General features: G+C 42.9%; 1 protein-coding gene across 1 annotated transcript in view; it reads left to right on the forward strand.

The window, feature by feature from the left end:
• Positions 1 to 17,797, forward strand: part of TMEM132D (transmembrane protein 132D) — an 896,922-nt gene that overhangs the window by 235,921 nt on the left and 643,204 nt on the right. Inside the window, exon 2 of the mRNA XM_055550941.1 lies at positions 3,775 to 4,663. Within this exon, the coding sequence (XP_055406916.1) occupies positions 3,775 to 4,663 (889 nt within the window). The remainder of the gene's footprint in view (positions 1 to 3,774; positions 4,664 to 17,797) is intronic.

Raw genomic sequence — 17,797 nt, forward strand, 5'->3', positions numbered from 1 at the left:
CTTGGGATAAACGTATACACACTACTATATATATGGCAGATAACCAACAATGACCTACTGTATTGCATGGGGAATGCTACTCAGTATCCTGTGATAACTTATATGAGAAAAGAATCTGAAATAAAATGAATATATATAAAAATATGTATAACTTTGCTGTGCACCTGAAACCAACACAACATTATAAATCAATATAATCCAATAAAATTTATAAAAGAGAACCAGGGACCTTATTCCATAGAGAGGTGCCTCCCTTCGTTAGTCCCCTATCATCACAATTACTTGAAGCTCCTCATGGGGTAAAAGAATGAAGGATTCTAATTATAGAGGGATGCAACAGAGGAGGCAGAGTATAAAGTCCCGATGTAAAAATATAATCAGCTTTTTGTAATACTGAAAGCACCATGCATTCGTTGACTCATTCATTTCTCAAATATTTACTGAGAACCTAATATTTGCCAGGTGCTCTTCTAAGGACTGTGAATAAAACAGAAAAAAGGCCAGTGTGTCATCTCTGCTCACTTGCATATAACCTACTGGGGCACGGAGGGAATTGCAGCGGAGAATAAAGTCCTGTGATAGGAAAGTATAAGATCTACAGGAGGACATCAGTGGGGCATATAATGCAGAATCGTGCAGTCAAGAGAAGTGACTTTTACGACGCAGCCTGCGATGTCCCAGCAGAGTCGGGGAGGGGAGATGGTACCCAGAGAAGGGACGAAGGAGGAAGCGTCAACCCTGAACATGAGCACAAAATTCACTCCCTGTATTTCACTTGCATGAAAATTCACAAGTGATGGTGCACTCTTATTGAAAATATAAATCCTGAGAGATTTCCAGAATGTTAAGAAAAATGTAATTCTCCTAAGGAATGAGGTCTCTTGTGCTATGCTAAGTCACTTCAGTCGTGTCCAACTCTGTGCGTCCCTATAGACGGCAGCCCACCAGGCTCCCCCGTCCCTGGGATTCTCCAGGCAAGAACACTGGAGTGGGTTGCCATTTCCTTCTCCAATGCACGAAAGTGAAAAGTCAAAGTGAAGTCCCTCAGTCGTGTCCGACTCTTAGTGACCCCATGGACTGCAACCTAACAGGCTCCTCCGTCCATGGGATTTTCCAGGCAAGAGTACTGGAGGGGGGTGCCATTGCCTTCTCCAGTCTCTTGTGAAGTCCATTATATTTTGATGTTTGAAAAAGGAATTCCTAGGTATTGTTGCTGCTGCTGCTAAGTCGCTTCAGTCATGTCTGACTCTTAGCGACCCCATGGAGTGCAGCCTACCAGGCTCCTCCATCCATGGGATTTTCCAGGCAAGAGTACTGGAGTGGGTTGCCATTGCCTTCTCCTCCTAGCTATTAGGTTGAGTCATATGAAATCAGTGCTTGGGTGAATCAGAACTCCTCAAGATATTGGAGGTTTCAGATGGTTCAGGCCTATGGAAGCCTTCATTGCTGAAGTGGAGCTCAGCCTGGCCTGAGCTGGGTGATGCCATGGAATGGAGGGAGCCCTTCCCTCAGGGGTTGTCCATCAACTCAGGATGAGTTTATGCCAGACTGACTCCTTGTCCAGGGTAGGATGGACTTTAGCTGAGTGCCCTGCGCTGCTAGAACTGGATGGAGGCTTCTGCCCTCTGGTCGGGCCCCTCCTACAGAGCAGCCCCGGAGAGGCAGAGAGGCTGAGGGACTTGCCTGTTCTCTCACGAGATCTGAGCAGCAAAGCCATGGTGAAGACTCCTTTCTCCGAGTTCTTTGCTTTCTCCTCTGTTCACAGACAACTGCCAGGAGGGGTCTGGACTCCTGTAGGCGTCATGTATCAGAAAATGTGCTCACATGGGCCTCTGAAACAGGTCCACCTGATGAATGTCAGGGCCTGAGTTGCTTTTATTGCAAAAAACCAGAGAGAGTGACAGGGCTAATGAGAAGGGGTCTGGATAATTTGTGGAGCTTTGCCTAGAAAGTCAGTGTTTCCAGAGCCAGTAATTTCCATTTCTAAAGCCCCTTAAATTGGTTCTTGAATTATGTAATCTCTGTTTCTGTGTTTTTCTTACAGAATATAAGGCACATTGTAAAAATAACATTTTTGGATTCTTTTTCTCCCTGAGGGCGGGAAATGTTCAGGAAGGGGATGGGGGAAAAAGACTTTCTGTGCAATGGTGTCAACACAGCTTTCACGAAGGATGTGGAGGCCACAAAAGTGATGGACTTCCCTTGCTTCTTGGGTTTTTAGGGTCACATGGACTCGACATGATGGGGTTGGCTCATCCCATCTATTTCAGAAGGTTTCCTTCCAGCAGAATCTTTCCAAGGTCTTTTCTGTCCATCTCTCAGCTTAGCCCCGAGGAAAGTACATGATATGCAAGTGATTTATGATTGTCCATCTTTTATCATGTTCCTATGGTAAATGTGTCAAGGGTAGAGTATGTATCTGGTGGAACAGGAAATAGTATTGGGTAAAATATGGACACAGCATCAAGCCACATGCTGAGAAAGTCTTGTTTCCAATCTCAGTCCATCTGGTGGAGCTAATGGGAGCACTCTTCTCTGCTGGATGCCAGCAGTTTCTTAAGACCTTTCTCATGAGGATCTTTCCCTCTAACTGAAAGAGAGCAAGTCTTAGGCATAAGCCATCACCCCCTAAAAGGCATGAGGACTGCTAGTTGAAAATTAAAGGCATTACTTTGAATTTTCTTTCTTTTTTATTGGAGGATAGTTGTTTTACATTGTTGTGGTGGTCTCTGCCATACATCTATCATACATCTATATGTATACACACACACACACACCCCTCCCTCATACATATATATATATATACACATACACTCCCTCCTTCTTGAACCTCCTCTTCCCATATATACATAATTATATATGTGTATATATGTATACATATATATATACCCCTCCCTCTTGAGCCTCCCTTTCCCATATATACATAATTATTTATGTATATATATAATTAATATGTATAATTATAAACTTATATTTATACCCTTCCCTCTTGAACCTCCCCTCCTCATGCTACCCCTCTAGGTCATGACAGAGCACCAGGCTGGGCTCCCTGTGTTCTATAGCAACTTCCTTCTAGTTATCTACTTCACACATGATAGGGAATATCCCCCGGGGGAGTGCATGGCAACCCACTCCAGTATTCTTGCCTGAAGAATCCCACGGACAGAGGAGCCTGGGGGGCTAAAGTCCATGGGGTCAGAAAGAGTCAGACAGGACTGAAATGCTTTAGCATAGTGTATAAATGTCAGTGCTACTTTGTCAATTTGTACTTCGTTTCTCCTTTCTCTCTCCTTACCCTGCTGTGTCTACAAGTCCATTCTCTACACCTGCATCTCCATTTCTTCTCTGTATATAGGTTCATCAGTACTGTTTTTCTAGATTCCATATATATACCTCAATATATGGTATTTGTTTCTCTCTTTCTGACTTCACTTTGTATAACAGGGTCTAGGTTCATCCACCTCACTATAACTGACTCAAAATTGTTCTTTTTTTACAGCCGAGTAATATTCTATTTGTATTTGCTCGCTTAGCTTCTGTGCATGGCCAATGAGGCTGGTGGCTGGTTCTCTACTTACTCCAGTGGCATCAATTTTTCTTTAAAGAAATACATTTAATATAAAATGAATTGATTTAAGACATTTTGGATAAAGAATTGCTTAATTAATGCTAAGGCAGGGCAATCCACTATAAAGGGGGGGTGCAAAGAGGTCTGAAATATTGGTACCACTGCCCTTAAGTTTCTAACCCCTGAACCCCGATTCCTCCCAACAGTGGCTGAAAGCCGAGGCATACTGGAGAGTATCCAGAGGTTCTCTCTGCTGCCCACCTACCTCCCGGTGACCTACCACATCCACCACGCAGACGTGTCCTTCTTCCTCAAGGAAGCCAACCAGGACATCATGAGAAACTCCAGTCTACAGTCGCGGGTGGAGTCCTTTCTGATTTACAAATCCAAGAGGCTACCAGTCCTGAATGCCAGCTATGGGCCTTTCGCCATTGAGCAGGTGGTACCCCAGGACTTGATGCTCCCCTCCAGCCCCTTTGGATTCACCAGCACGTTTTCTCTGAACTGGAAGCTGAAGGCGCACATCCTGCGGGACAAGATCTACCTGACCCGGCCCCGCGTGCAGGTGCTGTTCCACGTGGTGGGCAGGGACTGGGACGACCCTGGCCCGGTGCAGAGCCTGCCCTGCCTGCGGGTGTTCGCCTTCCGGGAGACCCGGGAGGTACGAGGCAGCTGCCGCCTGCGGGGGGCTCTGGGGCTGTGCGTGGCGCAGCTGGAGCTCCCGGCCAGCTGGTTCGGCCCCCCGACGGTGGTGGCCGGGAGGAAGAAGGCCCTGGAGCCCCCCGAAGGGAGCCCGGTGGAGCTCTACTATGCCGTGCAGCAAGGGGACGAGCGTGGAGACTGTGCCAAGGAGGATGCCCGGAGAGCCGGCGGGATGCGGACGGGCCGTAATGACATCGATGAGTCGGGGCCTCCCTTGCACAGGATCGGGAGTGTTTTTCTTTACCAGACCCCCAGCCGGCCACCGCTGAGAGAGTTGCGCTTGGATAACCACGTGGCTGTGCAGTACGTGCCAAAGACAGTCAGGCAGGGAGACGTGCTGACTTTTCCCGTCTCCATCTCCAAAAACTCCACCGAGGACCGCTTCACGTTAAGGTGAGTTCATTATCTTCTGGTAGCACCTCCAAGGTCAAGGGCGCTTCTGAGACCCTTCCCCTATGTGTGATGCATAGATCTGTGTTAGCGCTGGCCAGGGTAGAAACGTCCCTCCACTTTTTGCGGACTCCAATGTTCACTGTCAAGTAGAAAGACCAGTTAGAGCTCTCTGAATTGGCAGTTGATTCGGTGAAGATGTTGTTAATAGATTTTCTGGGCTGTCCCAGAAAAGTCAGGAGCAAGCTGATATTCTATCTTGGACCTGGCTTAGGTGGTTCTCAGCAGGTCTTAGGAGAGTTAAATGGCTCAGAGTTGACATAACTCTGCAAATGGGTTGGCAAAAATTGTCAGGGAGGATAGAGGATACAGTGTTGCCAACTCACAATGTCTTCGGAGCATGTGAGTTCTAAGTACACTCTGTGGCACCAACCTCAAAGTTACCCTTTTGTTCCTCTCTGGAAATAGACCTTAGTGTTCAAAATATAAAAGAGCAGAAAGTGTGAAGATATCCAGTAGAGTTTGTGGATTGTCTTATGTAAAAATTATACCAAGAGGAGGCATTTAAAATGAGTCCTGTGGGATTTAAGAAAAAAAGAAGGTGAGTTTTCTCTTTGAAACATACAGTAGCTTGTGAGGGAAGCTTGGCTTGATTGGATTTTCATTACAGTTTTGTTGTTGTTTCATTTGTTTTAAACATGCATGAGTTTGATTATAACAGCTATTTCGTGTGTTACTAGATCACTAAAAGTGTCCTCACATTGCTACATAATCCAGAAAGTTGACCTGAAGTGCCATCTAATCAAGTTTGGTATGACCCCTGAGTGTTACTGGACATGGGACCACATTTATATGTGGGTTTTTAAAGCTTATCCAACAATGAAAAGTCCTCTTGTCCCTCTCCCCTGGGGCTCAATAGCTGTTTTTCTTTCTTTCTTTTCTTTTTTACTTTGTCTATGTTTCATTTATTTCTCTGATCTTTCTGATTCCTTTTGCTCTACTAAATTTGAGTTTTATTTGTTCTTTCCCTAGTTGCTTAGCTGTAAGGTTAGGTTGTTTATTTGAGATTTTTCTCTTTTCTTGAGTCAAGATGATCTTGCTATAAACTTCACTCTTTGAACTGCTTTTGTTGCATCCCATAGGTTTTGGATTGTCGTATTTTTGTTGTCATTTGTCTCTAGGTACTTTTTGATTTCCTCTTTGGTTTCTCCAGTGATCCATTGATTATTTAGTAACAAATTGTTTAGCCTTCATATGTTTGTGTGTGTGTGTGTGTGTTTTACAGTTTTTTTCCTATAATTTATTTTTAGTCTTATAGCATTGTGAGCATAGCATCTCACATCAAGAAAAGATGCTTGATGTGATTTCAGTTTTATTAAATTTACCATGCCTTGATTTGTGACCCAAGGTGTGATCTATCCTGGAGAATGTTCCATGTGCTCTTGAGAAAGAAGTGTATTCTGCTGCTTTCAGTTGGAATGTCTTATGAATATCAGTTAAGTCTATCTGTTCTAATGTGTCATTTAAAGCTTGTGTTTTCTTATGAATTTTCTGTCTGGATGATCCCACTTACATTGTGTAGGTGGGATGTTGAAGTCCCCCACTGTTCTTTCCTTAAAAAAAAAAATTCTGTTTGTTAAGGAGGTGGGTGAGTTTAAGAAAGAAATCATTCTCTTGCTTATACTTTGCACATTTCAGTTTTGTTGATTGTGACCTAGTGCTGGGAATTTCCTTTGAATCTCAACCAAAGACACAGAAACCAATGGACAGCATTAACCTCATGATCGGACCTGGCTGATGTTGGCAGGAAAAACCTTCAGCCGGGGTTGGGGGTGCATCTGGGGATTAAACACAGGGATTTAGTATGAACGACACATCTGTGGGACTGAGACCTCATGATTGCTCCCTTCTGTCCTTTGGAAATCAGACCTAGATTCAGCTGGTGATGGGCCCTCCCTCTGCCTGATGTATAGCTTTGTGCTTGGTTTTCCCAGGCTCGACACATTTATATAATATTCTTTGTAGAGATGACTGCCTATATAGAGAAATACTTTGCCAATGGAAACTCAAGGTCTTGAATAAGAAGAAGTCAAACAATTTCATAATCTACCATTTTTTTTCATTTGCCAGCTACTGCTTGTTGAATTCCTGGACCCATGGTTTACAAACTAGAATCTCCTAAAGTTTTAACTCTCCAGTAGATTATATTCACATCAGCCTTTATTGGGAAGTAGCTATCAGTGTAGAATTACATTTCACAGAAAACTGTGCATCTGACCACAATCCATTGCCCACTAGCGTGTTCACATGCATCCTGAGGGCAGCCCTGCCATGGCCAGGAGAGGTTCGTTTCTGGGCTATGTATTCTGAGGGATCCACAGCTTTGCAGATTCAGAAATAAGCATCTTGCTACTTAGAAGTCAAAAGATTGGAAAATTTTGGATGTAGAGCCAAAGTGTGTTTGTTCAGAGTCCATCAATTAGAAAGGTGCTTTCCATTTAAGACAATAGTAAAATAAATCAGTAAATACTTTACAAATGTGTATTTAAGTTGGTAAAGTAGCACGCTTTCCATCTCTTTAAAAGTTGCATTAATAATATGCCTGCTGAATACTTAACACACACTAATTACAAATGAGTCTTATCTGTTTATGAAAACAGCTGGCGGGAAACCTGGATCTGGCAATGTCATTAGCCTTTAGTTGGAATTCTCATAATTAGAAAATAATGAAGCTGTGTATCTTTTTTAATGAAGTCAATTTGACACTTGTTTAGCACAGCTTCCAAGTATTTAGAATTAGCCTGGGTCTGCTCTGTTGTTGTTGTTTAGATGCTAAGTCGTGTCTGACTCTTTTGTGACCTCATGGACTGTAGCCTGCCAGGATCCTCTGTCCATGGGATTTTCCAGGCAAGAATACTGAAGTAGGGTGCCATTTCCTTCTCCAGGGGTTCTTCTTCACCCAGGGATCAAAGATCAAACCTGCATCTCCTGCATTGGCAGGCAGGTTCTTTACCACTGAGCCACCTTGGAAGTCCATATATGTGTGTGTATGTGTGTGTACACATACATACATGTATTAATATATCCATAAAATACTATCAGTTCAGTTCAGTTCAGTTCAGTCACTCGGTTTTGTCCAACTCTTTGCGACCCCATGAATCGCAGCACGCCAGGCCTCCCTGTCCATCACCAACTCCCGGAGTTCACTCAGACTCACGTCCATCGAGTCAGTGATTCCATCCAGCCATCTCATTCTCTGTCGTCCCCTTCTCCTCCTGCCCCCAATCCCTCCCAGCATCAGAGTCTTTTCCAATGAGTCAACTCTTCGCATGAGGTGGCCAAAGTACTGGAGTTTCAGCTTTAGCATCATTCCTTCCAAAGAAATCCCAGGGCTGATCTCCTTCAGAATGGACTGGTTGGATCTCCTTGCAGTCCAAGGGACTCTCAAGAGTCTTCTCCAACACCACAGTTCAAAAGCATCAATTCTTCGGCACTCAGCCTTCTTCACAGTCCAACTCTCACATCCATACATGACCACTGGAAAAACCATAGCCTTGACTAGATGGACCTTTGTTGGCAAAGTAAAATACTATGGGTATCTGTTAAATGACTAGAGGCATTTCTGTAATATCCAGCATGAACTGATGGCTTTGCTGTGTTCTGTGCTTAGTTACTCAATCGTGTCCAATTCTTTGTAGCCCCATGGGCTATAGCCTGTCAGACTTTGGGGTTTCCCAGACAAAAATACTGTAGTGGGTTTCCATTTCCTTCTCCAGGGAATCTTCCCGACCTAGGGATCAAACCCACATCTCCTGCCTTGGCATGTGGGTTCTTTACCACTGAGCCACCAGGAAGCCCCAGCTCTATCTAGCCATCTGCTGTATATAAAACCCTGAAGGATACAACCATGTATCCTTGGGTGCTTTCCTCTGCAATAGTGACTTGTTTCTAGTCTCAGGGGTGACAGTGCTAATGAAGTCCACAGTGGGTTCATGTTTTGTAGGTCAGGTGCCAGTAGGACATAGCTCTCCACTTAAGGATGGCCAGGGTGGAGAGGGGACCAGATTAACTGCCAGCAACAGAAGGGAACCCATCCGGATCGAGGACCCCTGCTGCAGACAGTGATTGACCACCTAAAAACTGCCGCTCCCCTGTCACTTCTGTGCCTCTCATTTCTAGCTGACACACAGAGGTTTGTCTTCTATCCTGAGAATCAAGTTTTGTGGTGCAAATTATCTCCAAGGGCAATTTACAAAAATAGCTGGGTGTGTGCATTAGCCATTGCAAAGAGGAAAACCAGGATGGGGCTGTTTGTCATCTTAGAAGTTCTCTTCTCTCCTGGAGCCCAAGTCTTCCAAAGCAGACCTTCACAAAGGAAGAAAAGGAAAGCACTTTGATTCTTTAAACATCTAAGGATCCCTTTTAATGTCAGAAAATGTTTTCCTTCCAGTGGACAACAAAAGCATCACCTAGCACGTGGACCTTTTTTGCACATTCTCACCACTCCATCCCTTTTCCTTCTCCCACAGAGAGTCAATTTCAGAAGCATCCGAGGCCTCTTGTCACCTGATTATGTGTCTGGAGAATCAAAGAACTCTTTCTTGCTCATCTCCCCCACCTTTCTTTGGTTGCTTCTTCCCACAAGAAGTCAGTTTCAAAGGCTTCTGGTTGTCTGATCTGAATGTAAGCCTGGAGCCAAATATTTGCATAGTATTAGCTTGGCTCCCTGACAATCCAGGAAAAAGAGGTGGAAAGGTCCAAATCAGAGATACAGCACTCAGAACTGTCTGGGTGCCTTTCTCAAAGTCAGAGATATGTTAAGATTGGTTAAATGAATGAATGAATGAATGGCTGGCTTGGTGGTGGTGGTTTAGTCACAAAATCACCTCCAACTCTTTTGTGACCCCGTGGAGGAGGAGCCCGCCAGGCTCCTCAGTCCATGAGATTCTCCAGGCAAGAATACTGAAATGGGTTGCCATTTCCTTCTCCAGGGGATCTTGCTAGGGATCTAACCCACATCTCCTGCATTGCAGGTGGATTCTTTACCAACCAAACCACCTGGAAAGTTTAGACGTCTTGTTAATTATTAACAAATGCATATACTTTGCTGAAGTCTTTGCAGTTTTATATGCTAAATCTTCAAGAATTTGTTAAGACTCTTGTGCTCAGAAGGTGGTCAGGTCTCAGAGCAGGTTTCTGAATAAGGCATTATTAAGAAGTAGATATTCACTATTCTTGCAAAAATGAGAGATATAAAAGAGGGAAAAAAACCAAAATAAGAATAATTGACAAGAGGACAAAGTGGGCCTGGGGTTGATAAGGCTCAAATGTATTTTTTGGTGGTTTGGGAAGCTTGCTTTCCAGAAGGTTTTGAGCTTGTTAGAAATAATATGTGGTGTTTTTTTGGTGGTTTGGCCCTGAACTTGAGTCACTTGAATGATGTAGCCTTTGATGCTGCCTTGAAGCAGAAAAAGTCTCTCCTTATTCTATTGCAGGTAAAGTATGCTCTGGTATACCGAATAATATTCTTAGTTGCATGCCATAAATCCCAGCCTACATAATTTAAGAACATAAATAAATGAAAGGGTTAGTTGAATGTATGTTGTTAGTCTTAAGAATTAATAAGGTATGGGACCACTTGCCTTGACAATGCAGAGTGTGGGAGGCGGAGGATGCCCTTGGTTTAGAGGCAACAGCCTGCTTGCCCAGCACCTCTTCCCCACCTGGCATAATGAATTCTTCCAAAAGTTCCCTCTGTTCTTATTATAATCAAAGGTGCAAAGACTCTTGGGTGTTTAAAGAATGATCTAATTTTAATTTTTTTCCTTGTAGCTATCCAGTTTTCCCAGCACCATTTGTGTTGAAGAGACTGTCTTTCCAACATTATATTCTTGTCTCCTTGGTTGTAGATTAATTAACCATAGGTGCATGGGTTTATTTCTAGGCTTTGTATCCTGTTCCATTGATCTGTGTTTCTGTTTTGTGCCAGTACCATACTGTTTTGATGACTGTAGCTTTGCCTTGTTAATTGGCTATACTCCAATATAAAATAAAAAGGTTTTTAACAGTCAGGAGCTATAGTCTAGTTTGACTCTGTAATATGTTTTGTTGCCAATGTGGTTGTAGAAATTTCACAACCATCTCAAGGCTCAGGGTTCTCATGTGCTAAATGTTAAATATGTCCTACTTTATGGCAGGATGTTTACAGAAGTTAATCCCATTGATGAAGTTGAACATTAAAATGAACTGCATTGACAACAAAGAAATGTATTGAATAGAGTCCAAAATTTCACGGATTAGTGCAAAATAAGGAAAAGTGGGAGGCAGAGAGGGAGATGAAAGGCTTCCCTGACTGGGAATAGAACCCCATGGGGGCTGCGGCCAGGAGAGTGCTGAATCCTAACCACTAGACCACCAGGGAGCGCTTGGCTAACAAAGATCCTTCTAGTCAAAGCTATGGTTTTTCCAGTAGTCATATACAAATGTGAGAGTTGGACCATAAAGGAGGCTGAGTGCTGAAGAACTGATGCTTTCAAATTGTGGTGCTGGACAGGACTCTTGAGAGTCACTTGGACTGCAAAGAGATCAAACCAGGTCAATCCTAAAGGAAATCAACCCTGAATATTCTTTGGAAAGACTGTTGCTGATGCTGAAGCTCTAATACTTTGGCCACCTGATGCAAAAAGCAAACTGTTTGGAAAAGACCCTGATGCTGGGAAAGACTGAAGGCAGGAGAAGGGGATGACTGAGGATGATATGGTTGGATGGCATCATTGACTCAATGGACATGAGTTTGAGCAAACTCTGGGATGTAGTGAAGGACAGGGAAGCCTGGCATGTTGCAGTCTGTGGGGTCACAAAGAGTCAGACACAACTGAGCAACTTAAGAGCAACAACAAGGCAAAGTGGACATGGATGAAGTATTGTCAAGCAAGAAAACTCATGATGTGGAAAAATTACTGCTTTAAGACCTGAATGAAGTTTAACTGATTTAGATCATAAAGAAAGCAAGAAGAGATGCGATTTCCAGTATATTTTAAGAATGAAAACAGCTTTCATTTTATTTGTTATTTGCTTTGGAAAAATCTGGAAAATATAGGCAGTGCCTGCAGGAAAACAGTGAATTAGATTCTGTGAGATTAAGACAGTCATGCAAGTTACTTAATCTTGGGTCACATAAATATAGAATAAAATAGGTGGTACAAAATAAAACAAGATAAAATACTCACTCAGATTTTTAAAAAAGACTCTTGGGAAGCTCCCAGTGGCTCACAGACCTAGTTGCTGTCTGAGCCCAGGGTAGCAGAGTTACCTGGTGTGCTTCCAGAATGAGAGGTGGGCTTCTGGAGTCACCTGTCACCAAGAGCACATCCCAGGGGAGGTGGTATTTCCCTCCTGAGAAAAGTGGGGTGCTTTTAAGGAAGAGGATGATGCTGGGTATCTCCAAACCCCACAAAGGTCCATGACATCCATGCCTGGCACTGCGTCTCCCTTTATCATCTGATGGATTCAGGGAGTTGCTTCTGGAGCAGACTGGAGTGCAAGGCAGACAGAGAAAGGAGGGCAATCCACCTTTTTTCAATAAACCTTCTGTTTGAAAATAGATTCAGATTTAAGGAAAAAGTTGTGAGGTCAGTACAGGACAGTGCCAGGTGCCTCGTGGTTAGCTTCCCCCTGTAATTAACACCTGACATTAGCTTCATTCATTTGTCACGATCAATGCTCCACTATTATTATTAGCTGAAGTCCACACTCATTCATACTCCCTTAGCGTTTGCCTGATGCCCCCTTTTCTGTTCCAGGCTCCTGCTCAGGCTATCACATTTAATCATCATGTCTTTTTAATTTCTGTTGTCTGTGACTGTTTCTCAGATTTGCTTTCTGTTGACCTTGACAGCTACGAGACGTCCTGTTCAGACTTTCTGAAGAATGTCCCTCAATTGGGATTTATCTGATGTTTTTCTTGTGATAAGACCAAAGAGTGGGCTTGGGGATAAAAAAAAGAAAAAACCACAGAGATAATGTTTTGTATTTGTCTGCAAACTACTCTCTTTCACCTTTTCATTGAATAAACATTGATTGAGGATGTCAGGAAGTACACAGATGAGTAAAAAGGAAAAATGACTCCTATTTGAGGGACAGGAGCATGAGAGAGTGAGCCCTGCCCTGGGAGAGTGGAGAATATGTAGTGGTTCACTTTAATTTGATTTTTGTTTTGTATTGAGGTGTAGTTGGTTTGCAGATTTATTGTGTTGGTTTCGGATGTACTACGGGGTGGTTCAGTCATGCATATGCATGTATCTGGTGTTTTTTTTTTTTTCCCATATTATCATTGTGGAATATTGAGTGGAGCTCCCTATACTGTACAGTAGATCCTTGTTGTTTGTGTAGTACTTCTCTTTTCCAAGAAAGGAAATTCAGGCAAAGGGAACAGTACAGATAAAAACACAAAGACATCAGGTGTATCTCTGTGCTCTTTTATCCCCAATCATTTTGAAATAAAAACCAAATGGGATTTTTAAAAACAAAAAATAAACACATAAAAATAAAGTGCCATTTTCATTTCATCATATCAAGGATATTTACTCCCAATCTGACTTAGTCATTGTTGATGTGAACTTTGGTCACTGGCTGGGGTGATATTTCTTGGGTTTTTCCACTGTAAAGTTGATTTTTCAACACGTCCTATACAGTATTTTCCAAAAGGAAGTAATTATCCACAGCTCACAGTTATGGAATTATAGTGTGCCTTCTTGCCAGTGGTGTATCTATGTAAATCATTTGGAATTCTGTGGGGGAAATTTGTTAATTTTCCCTCATGCATATATTTATTCAATCATTGATTTCAATAAGGACATCTGGATATTTGTTAATACTTTGCAGTTTGGGTTATAATCCCATAGAATAGACACTTCTCAGTCTTTGGCTGTTGACATTTGGATCTTATGATGTTTTGTTGAGAGGTGCCGTCTGGTCTGTACATTGTAGTTTGAGTAACTGCATCTCTGACTTGACCCACTATATACACAACCTGAATTGTGATATCCCAAGATGGTCCAGATATTTCCTAATATCTCCTGGGTGGGGATGGAATCACCCTTACAACTGAAAAATTATGACTGTGGTTGTTGGGAAACTACTCTACTCTTGGACTTTGCCCTGGTGGTGTAGTGGATAAGAATCCACCTGCCAATGCAGGGGACATGGGTTCAATACCTGCTCCAGGAAAATCCCACATAACTTGAAGTAACTAAGCCTATGCACCACAACTACTGAACCTGAGCACTAGAGTCTGTGCTCCCCAACAATAGAAGCCACCACAATGAGAAGTCTGGGCACCGCAACTAGAGAGTAACCCCTGCTCATCACAACCAGAGAAATCTCGCTTTTAGCACAGCAAAAAAAAAAAAAAAGAATAAATAAAATTAAAAAGCTCAGCTCTTACAGAGAGGAAGGTACCAGGTTTAGAATAAATAAATACTGTGTGGAGTCAAATTTTTCTTGAAAATCCCTTATGTTCCCAACATATGGTTTTTACTTCCACCTGAGCATGTATTCCATGAGAATCTTGAATCATGAGATGAGCAGAATCTTCCATCTGCTCGCTGTTGTTTCTTCATTTCTCATACAATATCTGGCCTAAAAGGCCACTCATTAACTGTTGGAGGATTGAGTAGTAGTTACAGTCTCCGTGAGTTCACTCCATGTATCTTCCGTTTAGGAGGGGACCAGAGAGAAGGTTCTTCATTTAGACTTGAGATGAAGTGGCTGGTGTGTATTTCAAGGCCATGTATACAAAATAATGGGCTTTCCAGGTGGCTCAAGTGGTAAAGAGTCTTGTCTGCCAAGCAGGAGGCCTCGGTTCAATCCCTGGGTCAGGAAGACCCCCTGGAGAAGGAAAGGGCAACCCACTCCAGTATGCTTGCCTGGGATATCCCATGGACAGAAGAGCCTGGTGAGCTAGTCCATGGTGTCGCAAAGAGTTGGACAGAACTTAGCAACTAAAGAACAATAGCAACAATATAAAATAACAGAGTCAGGTGTAGTCCTATTAAGATACTTGCACTGTAAGAGGAACCCCAATCTGAGATGATCTGAGGCCATTGTTTCCAACAATGACAGCTTCTAGGATCTTCTGGCCTCCGTAACAGTCTGGGGTGAAGCCTTGGTGTTAGTAAATTTTTTTTTTTTTTTTTTTTTTTAGTAACAACAATACCCATGATTGCTCAGTGGTAAAGAATCCTCTTGCCAATACAGGAGACACAGGAGATGTGGGTTCAATCCCTGGGTCGGGAAGATCCCATGGAGGAGGAAATGACAATCCACTCCAGTATTCTTGCTTGGAGAATCCCATAGACAGAGGAACCTGGTGGGATACAGTCCATGGGGTCGCAAAGAATTGGACATGACTGAGTGACTGAGCACACATATCCATGAACCTAAAAGAATGTACATTTCTTTCTTTAAGTAATTTATCCATCTGTTATAATTCATGTACCCTAAGGTAACAGAAATCCAAACCTATACTGTGAATAGATTTTAAAAAATTGTTCTTCTATCTTTTTCATTATCTCTTTTATTAATATTATTATTTTACTGAAATATAGTTGATTTATAATATCATGTATTATGCTAGTATTTTTTCTGTTTTATTTATTTATTTATTTTTGGTTATGCTGAGTCTTCATTCCTATGAGCGGGCTTTCTCTGGTTGTGGGTACTCAGGGTTGCTCTCTCATTGCATGGACTTCTCATTGCGATCGCTTCTCTTGTTGCAAAGCAGAAGCTCTAGTGGGCTTCAGTGATTGCAGCACATGGGCTCAGTACCTGTGGCTCAAAGGCCCTAGAGCATGCAGGCTTCAGTCATTGTGGCAAGCGGGCTTAGCTGCCCTTCGGCATGTGAGATCTTCCTGGACCAGGGATCGAACCCGCGTCCCCTGCATTGGCAGGTGGATTCTTAACTACTTGACTACCAGAAAAGTCCCTGGTACTGGCATTTTCAAAAACCTCTCCAAGAGATACGAACTTGCAGTTGGAATTGGGAGCCATTGGGTTCACGTCACCCTTCTTGCTATTCTGGTCCATGCTTGTTAAATCGAATGGTGAAGTTAGAAATTTAAGTTAATTAAACTGCTCGCGTTCCTCTCTCCCACTATATAATTGAATCACATTGCTTAACGAATTTTTGTGCAAACTCCACTGTGTAACAATACACATAGCCTCTCTGCATACAGCTTCACGAGCTTCACACATTTCAAGACGTCAATCCATAGTGATCTCCAACTCAAGAATCCCCCCATCCGCTGATAGCTCCCTTTCCTTTCCAGCTATACTGTGTTTTAACCAAGTGTTCATGCTAAGTCACTACGGTTGTTTCCGACTCTTTGTGACCCTATGGATCATCGCCTGCCAGGCTCCTCTGTCCATGGGATTCTCCAGGCAAGAATACTGGAATGGGTTGCTGTGCCCTCCTCCAGGGGACCTTCCTGACCCAGAAATCCAATCTGTATCTCTTGTGTCTGTTGCATTGGCAGGTGAGTTCTTTACCACTAGCACTACCCTTTGCCCCAGGCTGATGGCTATACATCCATTTTTGTGTTAAACAAACTTATGGCTCTGATTCTTTTGGGGAAGAGAGGAAAGAAGGAAGATGCCAACTGTGGTACGAGCTGTGCTCTGATATTTATACTGGGGCTGTTGCTTGAGATGTCCTTGAATCTCTTTGCCATATTCTAGCAGGAGGCTCATCTCATGAGCAAAAGTTGACTTTGGCCAACTTGGCAGAATTGGAAGTTCTGAAGATAATGGAAGGGTTTCTTTCTTTTTTTATGGCTGGGTAATATTTCTTCGTGTATATACATCACATTTTCTTTATCCATTCATCCATTACTGGACACTCAGCTTGTTTCCATGTCTTGACTCTTGCGAATAATGCTGCAGTGAACAGCGGGGAGCAGATATCTCCTTGAGACAGTGATTTCATTTTTTCCTGCAACAACAGGGATAAACCTTGAAGGTATTATGTTCAGTGACATAAGTCCAAGAAATTCAGATTCTGAATAATGTCACTTCCAGGTGGAATCTGATGAAAGCTTCTAGAATCAGAGAATAGATGGATGGTTGCCAGAGGCTTGAGGAAGGCGGAAAAGGGATGCTGGTCCGAAGGTACCAACTACTGGTTCTGAGATAAACAAGTTCTGGGGATTTAATGTATGGCATGGTAACTGCAGTTAATCATACTGTATTGCATACTTGAAAGTTGCTAAGAGAGTAAATATTAAAAGTTCTCATCACGAAAAAAGAGATAACTAAATGAGATGATGGAGTTATAAACTAACCTTATTGATGTAAAATCATCATTTTATACTATGTATGTGTATCATATATATTACACATTACACTTTAAATTATCACACTGTACACCCTAAGCTTACACAGTGTTATATGTCAATTACACCTCAAGAAAGCCAGAAAACAAAAAGAAATCAATGAAAGGACTAGAGAAAAGATGCTGAATGAAGTAGGATCCATGCCATTCTGGGGGGTTGGAGTTGAAACAAGAAGAAGCTGTTCTGTAACAGGAAGAGCTCCTGCAGAAATCAATGCTCTTCGTACATTTCTTCCATTCTTTTATCTCTAGCCTAGACCTCACCAACCTAGGGAGGAGGTCATTCTCTCAAGCTTGAGTCCTGTGTCCACCCCTTGGCCATGCCAGAGCAGTGAGAGAAAATATGTGACCCCCTCAGTAACTTTTGGGAGGGAAGTAGGTGCTGCATTTACCATCCCTCCTTGACCAGTCCCGATGAGAGACCACTGATCCCCTGACTCAGAACTCAGGGGGCTTCCAGAAAGAGGGCAGAGAGGCTGGTAGCCAAAATAGGACACGTGATCGCTGCATACTCCTTCAGGGAAAGGTTATCATCCCCATGGATGAGATGAAATGAAATTAATTTGCAAGCACAAAAAGAGCAGGGTGAATATACCTCCACACTCCTCCTCACGGTTTGTGCAGTGTTGCCTGAAATCCCCTAGAGTCCACTGTGTGTGTGTGTGTGTGTGTTGTTTACTTTTCTGACAGGTCCAGAAAATGCAGGCGCTACAGGAAACTGTTGTGTGTCTTCAAGGCCCCGGGGGCTC

The sequence above is a fragment of the Bubalus kerabau genome, chromosome 16 (genome assembly GCF_029407905.1).
Source record: "Bubalus kerabau isolate K-KA32 ecotype Philippines breed swamp buffalo chromosome 16, PCC_UOA_SB_1v2, whole genome shotgun sequence".
Taxonomy (NCBI): Eukaryota; Metazoa; Chordata; class Mammalia; order Artiodactyla; family Bovidae; genus Bubalus; species Bubalus kerabau.